Source organism: Coregonus lavaretus (assembly GCF_964263955.1).
Source record: "Coregonus lavaretus genome assembly, chromosome: 16".
Lineage (NCBI taxonomy): Eukaryota > Metazoa > Chordata > Actinopteri > Salmoniformes > Salmonidae > Coregonus > Coregonus lavaretus.
This window is the reverse complement of record NC_140003.1, coordinates 8,325,192-8,345,217: the sequence shown is the minus strand read 5'-3', so window position 1 is coordinate 8,345,217 and position 20,026 is coordinate 8,325,192. Positions and strand designations below refer to the sequence as shown.

General features: G+C 41.7%; 1 protein-coding gene across 1 annotated transcript in view; it reads right to left on the bottom strand.

Annotated features, from left to right (window-relative positions):
- Positions 1-18,372, bottom strand: part of LOC311143509 (inactive dipeptidyl peptidase 10-like) — a gene marked incomplete at both ends in the record, with an annotated part of 296,708 nt that extends 278,336 nt beyond the window's left edge. The window contains one exon of the mRNA XM_084179335.1: positions 18,301-18,372. Within this exon, the coding sequence (XP_084035461.1) occupies positions 18,301-18,372 (72 nt within the window). The remainder of the gene's footprint in view (positions 1-18,300) is intronic.
- Positions 18,373-20,026: the final 1,654 nt, after the last annotated feature.

The following is a 20,026-nucleotide window of genomic DNA, read 5'->3' as shown; positions in this document are numbered from 1 at the left end:
ACTCAAATCGTCGTGTTTGGAGCACAAAGAATGCTGAGTTGCATCCAAAGAACACCATACCTACTGTGAAGCATGGGGGTGGAAACATCATGCTTTGGGGCTGTTTTTCTGCCAAGGGACCAGGACGACTGATCCGTGTAAAGGAAAGAATGAATGGGGCCATGTATCGTGAGATTTTGAGTGAAAACCTCCTTCCATCAGCAAGGGCATTGAAGATGAAACGTGGCTGGGTCTTTCAGCATGACAATGATCCCAAACACACCGCCCGGGCAACGAAGGAGTGGCTTCGTAAGAAGCATTTCAAGGTCCTGGAGTGGCCTAGCCAGTCTCCAGATCTCAACCCCATAGAAAATCTTTGGAGGGAGTTGAAAGTCTGTGTTGCCCAGCGACAGCCCCAAAACATCACTGCTCTAGAGGAGATCTGCATGGAGGAATGGGCCAAAATACCAGCAACAGTGTGTGAAAACCTTGTGAAGACTTACAGAAAACGTTTGACCTGTGTCATTGCCAACAAAGGGTATATAACAAAGTATTGAGAAGCTTTTGTTATTGACCAAATACTTATTTTCCACCATAATTTGCAAATAAATTCATTAAAAATCCTACAATGTGATTTTCTGGAAAATATTTTCTCATTTTGTCTGTCATAGGTGACGTGTACCTATGATGAAAATTACAGGCCTCTCTCATCTTTTTAAGTGGGAGAACATGCACAATTGGTGGCTGACTAAATACTTGTTTTCCCCACTGTAATAGTCACAACTTACAAGGCTATACCACAGCCTTCTGCTGCTCAAAGGATAGACCTTAAACAGAATATGAAATGAGCGATGGAGTAAGGGGCAGACAGTCCATTGCCATCGACTGCTGAGAATAGCACCCATTTTTTCTCTGCCCTCTGGCAAAGCTGGTTGGCAGGAGCTCCACAATCGTAGTGGAGAAAGAGAAGGGTTGTCTCTTACTCAAACAGAGTGGGATCCTGGTGTTGTTCATTGAGAGGATCTTCCTCCTTCTTTCTTATTCCTCTGTTCTTCCCTTCTTCTTCTAGTGTCAGTAAGGTGTTGATTGGTGTTTCTACTTTGGTAGGAGGTGTAAGAACTCCACATGAATTACTTTATCAAGAGACAGGAACTTTAAAGTAAAACCAGTGGTACCAGTGGTACTGTATGACTACATTTGTATCCTATCACTGCATGCAGGTACCACCACTCTCCTTCAGTCGGCCTGGGGCTGTGGAAGAAAGCTCTGAAGAGAGAGTATAAGAGAGAGGTAGAGAGATTGTCATCTGTGAGAGAGTCATCTCTGAAACTACTATAGAAATGGTTGATATGTATATATGTGTATGTGTGTATGGCCTTGCACGTGTATTTACAGATCAATGTGCCGTAGGAGGATGATGTGAGAGAAAAGGAACCGGGTGTCAGAGGGAAACGTCCTGTGTCCCCGGGCGCTGGTGGTGCCAGCTTAGCAATTAAGATGTTAGACAGAGAATCTCAGTTTCACCTTAAAGGCACTACACCAAACACCCACCCCAACACCCTCTTCTCAGTCACCTCCGCCCCTCTTCAAGACTGCAAAGTGAGATACCACCATGGGCAGCCAGGTGGAATACTCTGTCCTCTGCTGGCCTGTACTGGAACTGCACAACTTTCTCTTGGATCTGCCATCTCAGCTCTGGTCCTGTCCATGGCGTTTAGCACACATCGATAAAGGGAGTTAGTAGAGGAATGCGCACTAAAACCCTGGACCAGAGCTACTCAGCAATATGATGTCATCACTCACAGTGTGATTGTGTGTGTAATTGTGTGTGATCGTTTGTGTGTGTTTAATGTATTAGGATATAGTTCCTTTATAGTACAAACTATGGTATTTTCTAAACCACTCAGTTTGTCTCATCCGTTTTACGAATCAGACTGTGTAATCTCTACCTCTAGCCCATCCAAACAAGTAAATTCCACTGACAGGATAAGCTCACGGTAAAATAGGATTTGCTGGTGTTGTAATCTTACCCAGCACGATACCTGGCAGGTTACGAGATTTCCAGAGAATTTGCTTTGCTTCTAATCTTACTGGATGTGACACCTTCATTGTGGTTCAATACATTATTATAGGCCATAATGCTTTGCTAGTGGCTTGAATTAAAGAGATAGTTTAAAAAACATTTTAGGCCAAGTTTGCATATTCACATTAATAATATGCCATTTAGCAGACGCTTTTATCCAAAGCAACTTACAGTCATGCGTGCATACATGCATACATTTTTTATGTATGGGTGGTCCCGGGGATCGAACCCACAACCTTAGTGTTACAAGCGCCATGCTCTACCAGCTGAGCTACAGAGGACCACATTCCATGCATTGTCTACTTTACAGGGGTTTCTGTAGTTTCTGTAATTCTATGACAGACTCATAAAGCCTCTAGAAGTAAAAAAAAAATATTGAGATTGGTTTAACATTTCAGAAAACTATCCCTTTTATATGACATAGACAGTACTCAGCAAATTATTCATTTGGAAATATATTATGTTGGATGGTGATTGTTTTGCTCTAGCTTTCCAATGCAGGATGTGTTATTTTTCTGTTGAAAGGTGATTGTTTCGTTCTAGCTTTCCAATGCAGGATGTGATGTTTTTCTGTTGACAAGGAACATAAGTTCATTAGTATTCAGGGGCTGTTTTGCCCATCTTGCTGTACTAGTGAATGCATAGACTTTGTGACAAAGTTGATGAAGCCTGCATTTTCATCAACACACACACACAGGAGTCCTGTGTAGTGCACCCGATATTGACTATACTGTGAGAGTTTTTAGAGTCGGTGCAAGAAAAAGTGTATAAGGACATTAACAATGTACAAACACATAGATATGTGTATGCAGACATGTGTGTGTTTGTGTGTGGGTGCGTGTGTGTGTGCGTGCGTGCTTGCATGTACAGTTGAAGTCAGAAGTTTACATGCACTTAGGTTGGAGTCATTAAAACTCGTTTTTCAACCACTCCACAAATTTCTTGTTAACAAACTATAGTTTTGGCAAGTCGGTTAGGACATCTACTTTGCGCATGATACAAGTAATTTTTCCAACAATTGTTTACATATAGATTATTTCACTTATAATTCACTGTATCACAATTCCAGTGGGTCAGAAGTTTACATACACTAAGTTGACTGTGCCTTTAAACAGCTTGGAAAATTCCAGAAAATAATGTATTGGCTTTAGAGTCAGTTGGAGGTGTACCTGTGGATGTATTTCAAGGCCTACCTTCAAACTCAGTGCCTCTTTGCTTGACATCATGGGAAAATCTAAAGAAATCAGCCAAGACCTCAGAACAAATATTGTAGACTTCCACAAGTCTGGTTCATCCTGTGGAACAATTTCCAAACACCTGAGGTACCGCGTTCATCTGTACAAACAGTAGTATGCAAGTATAAACACCATGGGACCATGCAGCCATCATACCACTCAGGAAGTAGACGTGTTCTGTCTCCTAGAGATGAACGTACTTTGTTTCGAAAAGTGCAAATCAATCCCAGAACAACAGCAAAGGACCATGTGAAGATGCTGGAGGAAACAGGTACAAAAGTATCTATATCCAAAGTAAGACAAGTCCTATATCGACATAACCTGAAAGGCCGCTCAGCAAGGAAGAAACCACTGTTCCAAAACTGCCATAAAAAAGCCAGACTATGGTTTGCAACTGCACATGGGGACAAAGATCGTACTTTTTGGAGAAATGTGTTCTGGTCTGATGAAACAAAAATATAACTGTTTGGCCATAATGACCATCGTTATGTTTGGAGGAAAAAGGGGGTGCTTGCAAGCCGAAGAACACCATCCCAACCGTGAAGTACGGGGTGGCAGCATCATGCTGTGGGGGTGCTTTGCTGCAAGAGGGACTGGTGCACTTCACAAAATAGATGGCATCATGAGGAAGGAAACTTATGTGAATATATCGAAGCAACATCTCAAGACATCAGTCAGGAAGTTAAAGCTTGGTCGCAAACAAGTCTTCCAAATGGACAATGACCCCAAGCATACTTCCAAAGTTGTGGCAAAGTGGCTTAAGGACAACAAAGTCAAGGTATTGGAGTGGCCATCACAAAGCCCTGACCTCAATCCTATAGAAAATCTGTGGGCAGAACTGAAAAAGCGTGTGCGAGCAAGGAGGTCTACAAACCTGACTCAGTTACACCAACTCTGTCAGGAGGAATGGGCCAAAATTCACCCAACTTACTGTGGGAAGCTTGTGGAAGGCTACCTGAAACGTTTGACCCAAGTTAAACAATTTAAAGGCAATGTTACCAAATACTAATTGAGTGTATGTAAACTTCTGACCCACTGGGAATGTGATGAAAGAAATAAAAGCTGAAATGAATCATTCTCTCTACTATTATTATGACATTTCACAATCTTAAAATAAAGTGGTGATCCTAACTGACCTAAGACAGGGCATTTTTACTACGATTAAATGTCAGGAATTGTGAAAAACAGAGTTTAAATGTATTTGGCTAAGTTATATGTACTGTAAACTTCCGACTTCAACTGTATGTATGTATCTGCATATAAGCTGTGAGGGTATTTGTACCAACATTTTGTAGTGGCAAATACCAAAACAGTTATTGATTCCACTTACTAGTGACCTGGGGATAATTCCAATGCGCACAATCCAATAAAAGAGAGGAATCCAAGAATACTTTTTTTTTTTTCTTCTTCTTTCTTTTCAATAAATCCAAAATATATTTCAAACATCATACCTTTTTTTTCATATTTCTCAAGTCCATAGTTATTTGTGTGTGTGTTAGTCCTTTGTTGGGACCCACCAGGGGCCTTGTCGGTGTCTTTGTAAAGTGTCAGTATACTCTATGTGTTAGTCCTCCTCTGTTGCTTCCTGCAGCAAGCACAGCTTGCTGATTTGTCGCTTCAAGATGCTTGTCTTGGTTTTGAGGAGTGCACTCCTTACCTGACCCTTAGAATCAGGGAAGGGTTTGATGACCCTGGCAATCAATCAGGAGTTGCGTGGTGCTATCATTCACTACTAGCATAATGTAATCTGTGGTGAGACTCCTTTTTAATAGGTTCCATTTTTGGCACTCCTGCATTTTATTATTATTTTATTTTTAACCTTTATTTAACTAGGCAAGTCTGTTAAGAACAAATTCTTATTTACAATGACGGCCTACACCGGCCAATCCCGGACGACGCTGGGCCAATTGTGCGCCGCCCTATGGGACTCCCAATCACGGCCGGTTGTGATATAGCCTGGAATCAAACCAGGGGGTCTGTAGTGACACCTCAAGCACTGAGATGCAGTGCCTTAGACCGCTGCGCCACTCGGAAGATCTAAAGCAACCTACTTCCTGAAGGAATAAATTTGACTTCTGACTCCCATCATGGAGGTGTGTGGGAGCAGCTGATACCCTAGGTAAAATCCATTCTGACCTCAGTCATGAGAAAATGGAACATTAATGGAAGGTACTCGCTGATTAATTTTTTCTAGAACAGGTCCATCAGATACTCAATCTGTTTGCATCTTTAACTGGAATCCAAGTCCTCCTTCTGAAATAGCCCTGGTGCCATGATGGGTTTACCTTTCAGTTGTAGAAGGTGGTTCGGTCTGAGGGCCTCCAGATCATTGGGGTCATCAGACACTGTGGTGATTGGACGATCATTCAGGATAGCTTCCACTTCACAGAAAGCTGTCTGTAAGCCTTCAACATCCAGTGTTTGTTTTCTCATGACTGAGGTCAGAATGGATTTTACCTGGCGTATCAGCCGCTCCCACACACCTCCATGATGGGAGTCAGAAGTCCATTTTATTCCTTCAGGAAGTAGGTTGCTTTGGATCTATTTTATTTTCTGACTTTTCTTTGCTGTAGTGTTGTCTTTACTCTCAGCATCCAAACAATTGCCAATTTTCAAGCTACACTGTGAAAATATTTTTCTATTTGCTGATTTGTTGGGCTCGTTTCTTCTTTCACCACTATGTGATTGACAGTGATGTCTTTTTTTAGAAGGGATGGGGCTCAGCTCCTTTGGCATTTCTGGCCACTGTGGCTCCACCCTCAACAGGAAATATGGACCTTCGATCCATCTCTTGTATTTCAGGAAAGATTCTGCCGTCATGCCATGTGACGCATCATCTGCTGGATTGACTTTGGAGCTCACATACCGCCACTAAGTAGTTTTTGACAAACCTCTGATGACTGAGACTCTGTTTGCCATGAATGTGTGCAACCTTCTTGTTTCTTTGGCTATGTAGCTTAACACAGATGTGCTATCAGTCCAGAAGACTGATTTTTCCAGCTGAATCTGAAGCTCTGATTTCAACATTGTATCAACACATACTGCAAGAACTACTGCTGAAAGCTCTAGTTGGGGGATGGTAATTTGCTTTAGCGGGGCCACTCTCGCTCTTCTCATGATGAATCTGATGTGGGGATCGTCTGTGGTGTTTCTTTGCAGTAGATAGGTCACAACACCACATACTACAATACTTGCGTCACAGAAATGGTGTAGCTGTGCAGATATCACCTTGCCAAAGCCACTTGGTTTGATGCATCTGTTGACATAGAAACCAGTCAGTTGGTTCAGATCTGCAAGCTGTTTCTTCCACTGCTGAGAAAAAAACATCTAGTATTTCTTCATCCCAGCCACAGTTGGATTTGCACATCTCCTGGAATATTCTCCTTGCTGTCAGGATGAAAGGTGCAAGGAATCCCAGAGGCATACACTGAGCAGACAAAAGATAGTATCCCTCTTCTAGTGTGTGGTCGGTTCTTCATGACTGTTCTGAATCAAAGTGTGTCATCCTCCACATCCCACTGGACACGCAGTGCCTTTTCCGCAGGTAAGTTCTCTCTCTCATGGTCAAGCTCTTTCATGTCTTTCACCTTCTCCACTGCAGGTAATGAAGCCAGGACAGCACAGCAGCTCTGAGGTCTCTGACCAGGGTGATGGCTTCACCGTCTGTGGGAATGGATTTCAAACAATCATCAACATAAAAGCTCATTCTAATGGTATCGAGAGCCTTCTCGTCATACTTGCCAATGTTATCTTCAGCAGTTTTCTTAAGTGCAGCTGGGGGATGAAATGGCACCGAATAGATGGACTGTCATCCTGTACTCTGCCAGCTGTTGGCTTACATCAACATCAGGCCACCACAGGAAACTAAGGAAGTCAATGTCCTGAGGTGGTACTCTGACCTGATGGAACATGCCCTCAATATTGGCCATCAAGGCAATGGGCTCCTGCTGAAACCTGAGCAGAACACTAAGCAGTGTGTTGGATAGGTCTGGGCCTTGTAGGAGCTCCGTGTTGAGAGATGTGGCCTTGAATGAAGCAGCACAGTCAAAAACCACACGGATAGTCTTCTTTCTTGAATGATAGACTGCATGATGTATAATGTACCACACTCGCCCATCATCACGAAGCAGCTGGTTTTCTGGTACCTTTTCAGCGTGACCTTTCCGAATGACCTCATTCATAAAACCTTTGTAGTCCTCAAATAACACTTTGTCATTGTTGAACTTCCTTATGAGGTTAAGGGCTTGCTGCTATGATTTCGAAAAGGGAGTTGAAGGTGGTAATGCCAATCCATCAGTGTTGCAGAGTCTGATGCTAACTTGAAGAACTTGATTGCCCCCCATCTATCCTCAGAGTTTGTACTGTTTGGTGACCTAAACTGGGATATGCTTAACACCCTGGCCATCCTACAATCCAAACTACATGCCCTCAATCTCACACAAATTATCAAGGAACCTACCAGGTACAACCTTAAATCCGTAAACATGGGCACCCTCATAGATATCATCCTGACTAACTTACCCTCTAAATACACCTCCGCTGTCTTCAACCAGGATCTCAGCGATCACTGCCTTATTGCCTACGTCCGTAACGGGTCCACGGTCAAACGACCACCCCTCATCACTGTCAAACGCGCCCTAAAACACTTTAGCGAGCAGGCCTTCCTAATTGACCTGGCCCAGGTATCCTGGATGGATATCGATCTCATTCCGTCAGTAGAGGATGCCTGGTTGTTCTTTAAAAGTGCTTTCCTCTCAATCTTAAATAAGCATGCCCCATTCAAAAAATTCAGAACTAAGAACAGATATAGCTCCTTGTTCTCCTCAGACTTGACTGCCCTTGACCAGCACAAAAACATCATGTGGCGTACTGCATTAGCATCGAATAGCCCCCGCGATATGCAACTTTTCAGGGAAGTTAGGAACCAATATACACAAGCAGTTAGGAAAGCAAAGGCTAGCTTTTTCATACAGAAATGTGCATCCTGTTGCACTAAATCCAAAAAGTTTTGGGACACAGTAAAGTCCATGGAGAATAAGAGCACCTCCTCCCAGCTGCCCACTGCACTGAGGCTAGGAAACACTTAACCACCGATAAATCTACAATAATCGTGAATTTCAACAAGCATTTTGCTATGGCTGGCCATGCTTTCCACCTGGCTACCACTACCCCGGCCACCAGCTCTGCACTCTCCGCTGCAACTTGCCCATGCCCCAACTGCTTCTCCTTCACCCAAATTCAGACAGCTGATGTTCTGAAAGAGCTGCAAAATCTGGACCCCTACAAATCATCCGGGCTAGACAATCTGGAAACTTTCTTTCTAAAATTAGCAGCCAAAATTGTCGCAACCGCTATTACTAGCCTGTTCAACCTCTCTTTCGTAACGTCTGAGATCCCCAGAGATTGGAAAGCTGCCGCGGTCATCCCCCACTTCAAAGGGGGTGACACTCTAGATCCAAACTGTTACAGACCTATATCCATCCTGCACTGCCTTTCGAAAGTTTTTGAAAGCCAAGTTAACAAACAGATCACCGACCATTTCGAATCCCACCGTACCATCTCTGCTATGCAATCCGGTTTCCAAGCTGCTCATGGGTGCACCTCAGCCATGCTCAAGGTCCTAAACGATATTAAAACCGCGATCGATAATAGACAGTACTGTGCAGCCGTCTTCATCGACCTGGCCAAGGTTTTCGACTCTGTCAACCATCGCATTCTTATTGGCAGACTAAATAGCCTTGGTTTCTCAAATGACTGCCTCGCCTGGTTCACCAACTACTTCTCAGATAGAGTTCAATGTGTCAAATCGGAGGGCCTGTTGTCTGGACCTGGCAGTCTCTATGGGGGTGCCACAGGGTTCAATTCTCGGGCCGACTCTTTTCTCTGTGTATATCAATGATGTCGCTCTTGCTGCTGGTGACTCTCAGATCCACCTCTACGCAGACGACACCATTTTGTATACATCTGGCCCTTCATTGGACACTGTGTTAACAAACCTCCAAACGAGCTTCAATGCCAAAACACTCCTTCCGTAGCCTCCAACTGCTCTTAAACATTAGAAAAAATGAAATGCATGCTCTTCAATCGAACGCTGCTGGCACCCGCCCACCCGACTAGAATCACTACTCTCGGCGGGTCTGACTTAGAGTATGTGGACAACTACAAATACCTAGGTGTCTGGTTAGACTGTAAACTATCCTTCCAGGCTCACATTAAGCATCTCCAATACAAAGTTAAATCTAGAATCAGCTTCCTATTTCGCAACAAAGCCTCCTTCACTCATGCTGCCAAACATGTCCTCGTTAAACTGACTATCCTACCGATCCTTGACTTCGGCGATGTCATTTACAAAATAGCCTCCAACACTCTACTCAGCAAATTGGATGTAGTCTATCACAGTGCCATCCGTTTTGTCACCAAAGCCCCATATACTACCCACCATTGTGACCTGTACGCTCTTGTTGGCTGGTCCTCACTACATATTCGTCGCCAAACCCACTGGCTCCAGGTCATCTATAAATCACTGCTAGGCAAATCCCCGCCTTATCTTAGCTCATTGGTCACCATAGCAACACCCACCCGTAGTATGCGCTCCAGCAGGTATATCTCACTGGTCATCCCCAAAGCCAACACCTCCTTTGGTCGCCATTCCTTCCAGTTCTCTGCTGCCAATGACTGGAACGAACTGCAAAAATCTCGGAAGCTGGAGACTCTTATCTCCCTCACTAACTTTAAGCATCAGTTGTCAGAGCACCTTACCGATCACTGCACTTGTACACAGCCCATCTGAAATTAGCCCACCCAACTACCTCATCCCCTTATTGTTATTTATTTTGCTCATTTGCACCCCAGTATCTCTATTTGCACATCATCTCTTGCACATCTATCATTCCAGTGTTAATACTAAATTCTAATTATTTTTCACTATGGCCTATTTATTGCCTTACCTCCATAACTTGATACATTTGCACACACTGTATATATATATATATTCTGTTGTATTTTTGACTTTATGTTTTGTTTACTCCATATGTAACTCTGTGTTGTTGTTTTTTATCGCACTGCTTTGCTTTACCTTGGCCAGGTCGCAGTTGTACATGAGAACTTGTTCTCAACCGGCTTACCTGGTTAAATAAAGGTTAAATAAATACAAATTTCAACAGAAAACTCACTTTTTTCATTGTGACGCTTCTCTGGGAAATCTTGATTGTATTGCTTGACAAGGAGCTCGTCAATGTTTGCAATGGAGATACAATTTGATGTCATGCACTGTCTTCCATGTTCATCTACGCTGGTGCTGCTGTTGAGTGGACCATTGACCACCCATCCAAGGAGAGTCTTTACCACATATGGACCTTTACGTTGACTGTTAATGATTGTCTACGGTTCCAGTGCCTTTGGGGCGTTGACTTCAACAAGCAGTCCAACATCTCATTCAATACTGGGCAACTTCACTTCATTGAGATAAAGCCATTCCTTTATGTTATTCTGTGAGGTGATGTTTTCTTTGGTGACAGGAATCTCTCCCTGAGAGTACACCTCTGGCAGCTGTAAGATTATGCATTTCTAGGTCCTTGAATTTGTAGCTGCTCAAAGATTTCTCCTGTCCCATTGTTCTTAGAAGAATCTCTGTCTTCAGATGCAAGCAACTCTGTCATCAGCTTCTCAGTAAAGGTTGCAGAGCTACCTGGATCCAAAAACACATAAGTCTGTATAATCTTGTTACCTTTGGACAGGTTAGATTTGGACAGGCAAGATGGCTAGAGTACAAACTTTGTTACTGGCCCCTGTATGGCCACACGTTGACATAGAAACTAAAGCATCTCTCCAGCATATTTCACCTCTCTGGGATAACTCTAGTCATCCGTCTTTATGTGCTGCAAACTGGGGTGCTTTCGCTGACACATTTTACATGTCAGTTGTCTTTTGCAGTCTCAGCTAATGTGTCCTCTTGTCAAACATTCAAAACATAAACCTTTTGAGAAACTCAACATTTTCTCTGTGTGGTCTTGATCTCATCTTTCTGCAGCACTCCATTGTGTGATAACGTGAGCAGAATACACATGGCTTTAAAAAGAGACGTTTTGTAGCTGTTCTCCTGAATATTTTCATGCAGGTACAGTGCATCCAGAAAGTATTCACACCCCTTGACTTTTTCCACATTTTGTAATGTTACAAAGTGGGATTAAAATGTATTTAATTCAAACAAATTGGCAACGATCCAGACAAGAAACTCTGTAATGTCAAAGTGGAAGTAAAATATTGAACGATGCTGAATGGGTGTAGACAAAGAAGAGCTCTCCAGTAGGTTTACCAAAACATTCAAGGGCCATTTTCTCAAAAGTGAGGTTACAAGTTTATTAACTTTCAAAGCAGAATGACTTTCCCATTGTTCCTCAACTGTAGTGTATGATATTCAATTTTCTAGCACTGAGTCTCTACTTTTATCCAATGTAAATAAAACAATTTCAAATGTTGCTACAAATGTTGCTGCATAAGACTGAATCGAGCCTTTAAGAAATTCTCCATGTTCTGTCAAGTTGGTTGTTAATCATTTGCTAGATAGCAATTTTCAAGTCTTCCCATAGATTTTAAAGCCGATTTCACTAGGCTACTCAGGAACATTCAATGTTGTCTTGGTAAGCAACGCTATTGTAAATTTGGCCTTGTGTTTAAGGTAATTGTCCTGCTGAAACGTGAATTTGTCCCCAGTGTCTGTTGGAAAGCAGACTGAACCAAGTTTTCCTTTAGAAAAACACCATCCAAAGTGTAATTAATAACTGCACCATGCTCAAACAGATATTTAATGTATGTTTTTTTTTTACCCATCTACCAATAGGTGCCCTTCTTTGCGAACCATTGGAATACCTCCCTGGTCTATGTGGTTGAATCTGTGCTTGAGATTCGCTGCTCGACTGAGTGACCTTACAGATAATTATATGTGTGGAGTACAGAGATGGGGTAGTCATTTATGAAAGTAGAAATCTGCATCAATTGAAAAGTATAGTCACTGAGAAAAGCCGCACAATTTAAATATGTGTAGTAAAGGAGACTGAGTAAAGGTAAGGGGAATATACATGGTTTACATCATCAATAGATTTCCGTTGTCTCAACAGAGTCACAAACTGGATTGGCAACATCAGCAAGTATTGAGGAGCTGCCACTAGAAATGTTCTGGAAATCGAAGTGTGAATGTTTGTCAAAAAAAGAATACTTTTGATTTGCCAACTTTATGCCCATTTATGTCAAATCACTGCTCTCTGCACAGACACCCTCATGCTTAACAAAAGAGTTAGAAGTCTGCATGGCAAGAGATGTCACCATATCATGGTTGACAATCTCCAAAGACATCATACCATAACTACTGACATCAGAAAGATAGCGTAACAAATGATCAGAGTGGTATCGGCAAAATAAGTCATCTTCAAAGGGATCTAAAATGTTGGGAGTATAAAAAGATCTTCAAAGATGGCCCAGTTAAGATTAAAATAGATTACACAAGTACCAGATCAATTACAACTTACCGTGGTAAAGACTAAGAATACTAAAGTAAAAAGCTTTTAAAGAGGAGGTATTACGAAGTAAAGTCTAATATTTATAAAATGAATCTTTCCTGCCTTCTTTTAAACATCATATGTGTCATATTATAAGAATTAATGGTCTACAGACCTCTCAGCTCAACTGTCCAAAGCTTTGGCATTTCATAAAAAACCTTTAATCACACCTCAGCACAGCCCCCAATGGCCCCCATTAACAGCTCATGACATATTCACATCAGTCCACTTTGCAGCAGGCTCTAAAAACTAGTTGCACCTAAGGGATGGTCAGTTCTGTTCCGAGGCTATAATATACTTCAGGAATCTAAAGAATATGAAGCCTAGGAAGCCTCAGGGTTCAAGTCATTAGTACCTGTTGTGAGAACTCAAGAGAACCAAAGAATGATTATTACCGGTCAGACAGTAGTTTGACAAATGGTATGTTACATCCTGACATGTTTTTTTTTATAACAAGTATTGGTTTAGGTGTAATCTTTGATATAGGGACAAATAAGACACCTCTTGGGAATAGGCACTGATATACAAATGAACAACAGACATGTCTCAACAAAAAAAACAAATTAGTAACACATTTATCACCCATTCCTCAGTGAATAGAGAGAATGAGAAAGAATGAGAGATGCACTGCGGGGAGAGAATATATTGAGATCAGTTGGCATGCCGACTATAATTTATAGAGTCACAGACTGGAGAGGCGATGCAATTATTCTTATGAGACAAATTCGAGCAATCGATCAAACGCTGAGGATGGCTGTCGAGCAGGCAGCCTGCAACATGTCAGTTACTGGGAGTTTTTCAAGACAATTTATTTGATAGATCTTAGCAAGGGGAGAGAATGCACAGGGAGTGCCTCAAAGGTTCAATAACACACCATTGGTGTTGTTTGGGACCAGGGAAGTAGAGCTAGCTGCAGAGATGAAGGTAGATGGTATATTGAAAGATGGCTCTGATATTCAAGATCCAAGGTGTTTTGGGTGTCTCATGTGGGTTAGAGAAAAAGCAGATGTTGTATAGGCAAGTATGCTGTATATACTTGGACTTTTAAAATTGTCCGAACAGGAAGTTCCTCCATGTTTCATGGATTTTAGCTTTTGAAATATGCCAATGTCACAAAGGAATACTACCAAAATAACACTTTTACAGAAGAATACTACCAAACACTACTATATTACCACAATCATTACCATCCCCAGTAAAGTGTTGTCCCATGACGTCTTAATTACGTATTTATCTAGTTGTAACCAGATAAAGACATATTTTTCATGACAGCATGTTTTGGTTGTTTTCTGGTCAGATAATCAGATTACAACCAGATTAAGACATATTTTCTGGTTGCTAAAAACAAGTTAACAAAACATCCTTTTACAACCAGTACACCACCTGACCATGACGTCATAAAAGACGTCACAACGTTGTCAGTGAAACCAGTTTTGCCCGCTGGGTCACCACAGTTGATTCATCTTCACTCATCATTTTTAGTTCATCACATCCTTCCGTCATGAAAACACACAGTCCTATATCTCACTCCAGTCTGCCCTGTCTTTTTTCCCCCATCACTACCCTCAGTCCTACTCAATCCTATCAGCCCATTATTCAGAGTTACTGGCTTCCATCACTCCTCCATTATAGGATCCATTAACCCCTACTTCCCCTCACTGTGACCTTTCATTATCCAGCCTTCAGTACAACTTCACATCATCACATGTCAGCATCATTCCCATACTACTCCAAAAACATGAAAATATGAAGAAGATATGCCAAAGCCAAAGTGATAGGCCTATCTAATGGTTTAATGTTATGATATGCTATATATCCACATGGTACAATGAAGTTAACATAGCATCTACTACAGAAATGCGAACGTGGCATATTTTTCTCTCTCGCTGTGCTTGTTTAATAGCTACTAAATATGTGCCGTCATTTATAATTATTTAATGAGCATGATTAATAATTAATGATCTTCCCCCACTGTGTAAACTCAATTAACCATCTATAAATGTTGTTTGTCTGATATGCAATTACTTTCCCCAAATGCTCTCTCAAACTCAAAATGGCTTTCTCTCAAACAGTGAATAGCTGAGGTTTGGGTTATTGAACTTTGCAAGTGAATTGTGTACATGAGAGTGACTTGTGATTGCTTTCTCTCAGTTTCTCAGTTTGTAAGTGGCTGTGAGTGCAGTATTGGGCACGGGGGGAAGTGCAAACCTCTTAACTCACCCAACTTTCATCTACTTATGAATAGCCTTATTTGTCTGGATCTTGAAGGAAAATCAGCCCAAAACAGTCTTCAGTCCTACATAGCCTGCAAGGTAACAGGGTGAGAATTCCAGAAGGTCTGATACAATCACACATATCATCATAAAGAGCTGATGGTAAGCATGCAAGCAGTTCCTCTAACTGTTTAATAAACTACAACTCCATACGGACACTGCTAATTAAACAGAAAAGACACCCTTTAGTGAGAAGGGGATGTAAATCCATAATAGTACCCTACGCCTATATGGCAGCCAGCCCTGCTATTGGACAATATTCTTGTGCTCTTATCACATCACCAGTAATGTGGTTGCGGTATCCCAGATTACTACAGCCACTATAGCCTTGGCTTCCTGCTTTCTGATGGGGCCGGTTCAGTTTTTGTGCTTGGATGGACCTGTCACTTTTAAGGACTGGATGACGTGAGCCGCAGCTGCCCGGAGACTGTGCTGGTCTCGTAAACCCAGCAGGAGCCTCGAAGAGTGAAAGCCCACGAAAAATCTGCTGCCTCTTCTTAATTGGATTGTGTGTATAAAGACGAAGAGAGGAAGGAAGACATGGGAGCAGTTTAGAGGATCCAAAACACTGACAGGAGGGAGATCAGGCACTGGAAGGGAGACAGAGGTGGCCTAACAGTTAATCCAACAGTGTATTACAGTATGGTAAATTGGATCTAATGTAGGATCCAGGACAGGTTTGCTTGAGATGAAGGGATAGTTGCTGCTATGTTATCTGGGGTTTGAAATGCTGTTGTGCCCTCAATTTGAATTCAGCACAAGTTGTACTCTATATGGAACATGGTTTTCTGAAAGAAAATAGCCCACTATGGGTATTTGGGGTCTTTCACTACGTCAATACTCGTAATGTTTCAATACATCAAGGTCCAGTGGAGATCCGTTTGTCTTGGAGTGTCTCACTCCCATTCAGGTTGCACCTGAGCTTTCCTCACATGAAATAGAGGTGAGTCAGTCAGCATAGTGCTCTGTCCCATTTCAGCACCATGCCACTGTCCTCAAGCACTGCTTAGTCTCTACGAGGCTCAAACTATTTCAGCACCGCGTGCTGTCCACCAGCACATATACACATGCCAAACTGCTCTCTCTCACTCACTCACTCACTTACTCACACACTCACACTCACCCACACCAATTTCCAAAACCACCTTAATTGTATGTAATATGTTTGAATGTTGATGTGAATCTTGCATCATTTAGACTACGCCATGAGTACATTTAGCAGTCGTAGCCTATGGACAGATGTTTTAGCATGAAGTCGCTGATGGAGCCTATACCCAGCTATACTTGCCGAGTTGTGAGTCAGTGATTGACCTTCACTCACAAAATCACTGCTAACCCTTAGAAAAGCATCCAGTTTCTATGGAGAGTGGCTAATGTGGTCTTGTATATGGCAGAAGGCTAATAACACTTACGTAGGCAGGCCTGTGCCATTACAGGGTAATAGTACTGTTGCTGGCAGGGGTTGTGTCGCTGTAATCAGGGCTAAAAGCGAAATACAATACCAACAAGAAGCATGTGACGTCCAACCAACTTGGTTAGCTTGAAATTCCTCTAATGTCTTTATGGACTAAAATGTTTAATGCCACTGCATATAAGACCCAAGATGTGTAATCCTATGTCTAAGAAATCAAAGACTTCATGATGCAACCTGTTTACATTTGACAGCCCAAGACAAGCTACTCAGCATGTCTGAAAAATGGGGTTTCAGCTTTCTAACACATTCTACAATCAACAAAATATGTGGAGAGAAGGGCTGTCAGTGAGTAATGTATACACCAACAGATTGCAATCAACTACATGCACATTTCTATTTTGTATGTCATTCCCAAAATATGTATACATGCATGTTGAAGGGAAATATCAATACAGTTTCTTCCAACAAAATATGACCCATAGGAGTTTGAAATTGAAAAGGGATGGAGAACCCGCTGCAAAATCAATAACTGTTGAGTCACTGTGGCAGACCGTATACTATGCACATCAACACAAATGTTCACCCCTTCAACAATGCAGACTGGTTCCCATTGCATTGTACGGATACAATAGCCTACTGATATAGGCAAGGATGGAGACACTGTGGAGCTGCAGTGACAAATAGTTTGAGAGCATAAAAACAAAAAAGATCAGACACAACAAGCACCATAAAGTAAATGCTCCATCATCTGAAAACCACAATATAGCACAGGAAGTGAAGTAAGACTTGAAATAATTCAAATATCCACACAGCCCAAATGGGGCATTTCCCTGGTAGGCTAGAGTAAAATAATGCACAATTACACCAGTAAAGAATGTACCTATTTCTTCTGCTTTACTTTCATTCCCATGAGAGAGACAGATACCTACTCAAACAGTTGCCAAAAGACACAGAGCACCATCTTGATGAACATTGATTGAGTTACTCTTAACAACAGGTCCATCTGGCCCAAATTCCCTAGAGACATCATATACAAAATCCAAAGCAACATAGCCTAATTATGGCAATCTGTCAAGCTTTAAATGGTAATTTAATAATAGCCTATAGGTATGGTGGCTTAACAAAATGAATGCTGCTTATCATCATATTTTGTATTAACATTAAAGTGGCTGGGTGGTGGGTAGAATCGATATGCACTTTTCAAAGGGAGATATTGGTAGCATATTTCCCCCTCTTTCTTCCGCTCTCCTGAATTTTAAATGGCTGTACTGCAGCATTGTGTGTAGCTACAATGCCATTTATTCCACAAAATATTTTCATTTGGCTTCAACATTTTGCTTAACATGCTGAACAGTATTCAACATACTGCTATAGGGTGAAATTGATCTTCAATATATAGCCTAATATATGTGGTAGTACTGCAACATTTCTCAAACCCATCCCCATCGAAAACCAACAGCAGCCACAAAACAGAGTATTAAGTCAAGTTAATAGCCACACATCAACATGATCGATAATAATAATAATAATAATAATAATAATAATAATAATAATAATAATAATAATAATAATAATTTAAGACAGCCCAAAGAGTTCTGGTCTCCATCACCACAAAGTTACTTTTGCGCATAGAATTGCTCACATGGAACTTCTTTCTATTTTGCGTAATAACCCAAGCATAATAATGCAAGCTTAATCGGACAATAATTATCTTTAAAACTAATTTCACTTATGCCTGTCCTTGGAGACATAAAGTTCATACCTTGGCCATAGCCTTCGTAGACACAGAAGACTGGCATTTCACTTGGTGCGAAACGCCGGCAGTTTGGTTCATCTTGGAAAGCCACGAGCCGTTCCTATCCCAAAAATGTTTAAACACCTGGCAAACACCGACAAGCAAAACATAAAGCAGGACCGTCTATCCAGCAACTCCCTGTTGCATATGTGGACTCCGAGTATTCGGCGACTGACTCTTTGTCGTGTATGATGCGCGCAACTGGCTTCTCCTCGATGCGTGCAGCGCCGGCGCATAGGGTACCTGAATTTGTATTTACAGCGCTGTCTGTAGTTTGATCCACTACACCACAAACCAAAACAGGCTCGGGGAAATATGAAATCGACGAGACATGCGTGATTGCCAGCATTCAGTTGTCATCAATTTACTCACAATCATTGCGAAGTTGTTGATTCCCACTGAAATATACAGAAGAGTTTGTGAAAACAGCATCTATACAATACACCCATGGTATTAATAGTACGCTATAGCAGTACAATGAAGTCATAAATAATCATACAGCTTCTTATTTGAAAGGGAAGTAGAGCTACCAAATGATGCCACTCATCAACACCGTTAAAAGTAACGTGCATTAGATGTTAATAATATGATCAGGTTTTACAGCATACAAATATATTTGAATCACGATTAGTGCTCGGACCCGGATCCAGCGACTGTCAAGCCAACACCTTAACCATTAAGCCATGAGGTCCGAGCCTCTTGACGAGGTTGCTAGGCGTTGGGTTAAGGTCGCTATAATACAATTCTCTAGTTGGACTATAGCTAAGGTTTTCTATAGCTAAGGTTTTCTAAATGGATGACATAATCACATTTGTTGATGAGCAAAATCGAATTACTTCATGGTTTGTGGCACGCATTACTTTCACCACTGCCAACAGCAACTTTTATGGAGAGAGGGAAGGCTAGGGATATGGGAATAGTTTACAGACTTGGGCAGAAATGTTTTTTCATGACACAGTGAGTAAATGTGTCTGCAGTGGCCTTCAGAATCTGATGAATTACTGTTCTACAAACCACAGAGCCTCAGCCTCACCTCCTGTGTGTGAGTGTGTGTGTTTGTCTGTGTGTGTGTGTGTGTGTGTGTGTGCATCAGACAGAGTGCTTTTCCTTTCTCTTTCATCTATTGCCCTTTTTTCTCCATTTCGATTTTCCTCTTGTCTAATTTCTCTCTCTCTCTCTCTCTCTCTCTCTCTCTCTCTCTCTCTCTCTCTCTCTCTCTCTCTCTCTCTCTCTCTCTCTCTCTCTCTCTCTCTCTGTTCTTTGGATCTTTTGTCCCTTTCCTCTGTTTTCCTTCCCCCTCTCATCTCCCTCTTTCCCTCTGTCTCTCTTGTCCCATGCTTGCACTCCAGCAGATACCTCTAGGCTCCCTCCAGTGTCCCTCTGTATCAGAGGTGTTAATTAAACAGTTGAGGTGCATCTGTTCTCTCATCGTGTACGGTTATCAGTGGGCTCATCAAAAGGCATGTTACACCATGCCACTCCATGGCATTTTGAATTGTGTTTTGCATATGAGGGTTGCATATCAATGTCCATAATACATCTGAAATGCAATATACCCACCACTCGTGTTTTTTTCATATACTAAAAACATACTTAGTGTCTTAGTAAAACATCTTTCCATTTATTCAATATGCTGATACGCAGTGTACTGGAATTAAATAACTACACAAATGCATTTCAAATGAGCAACATA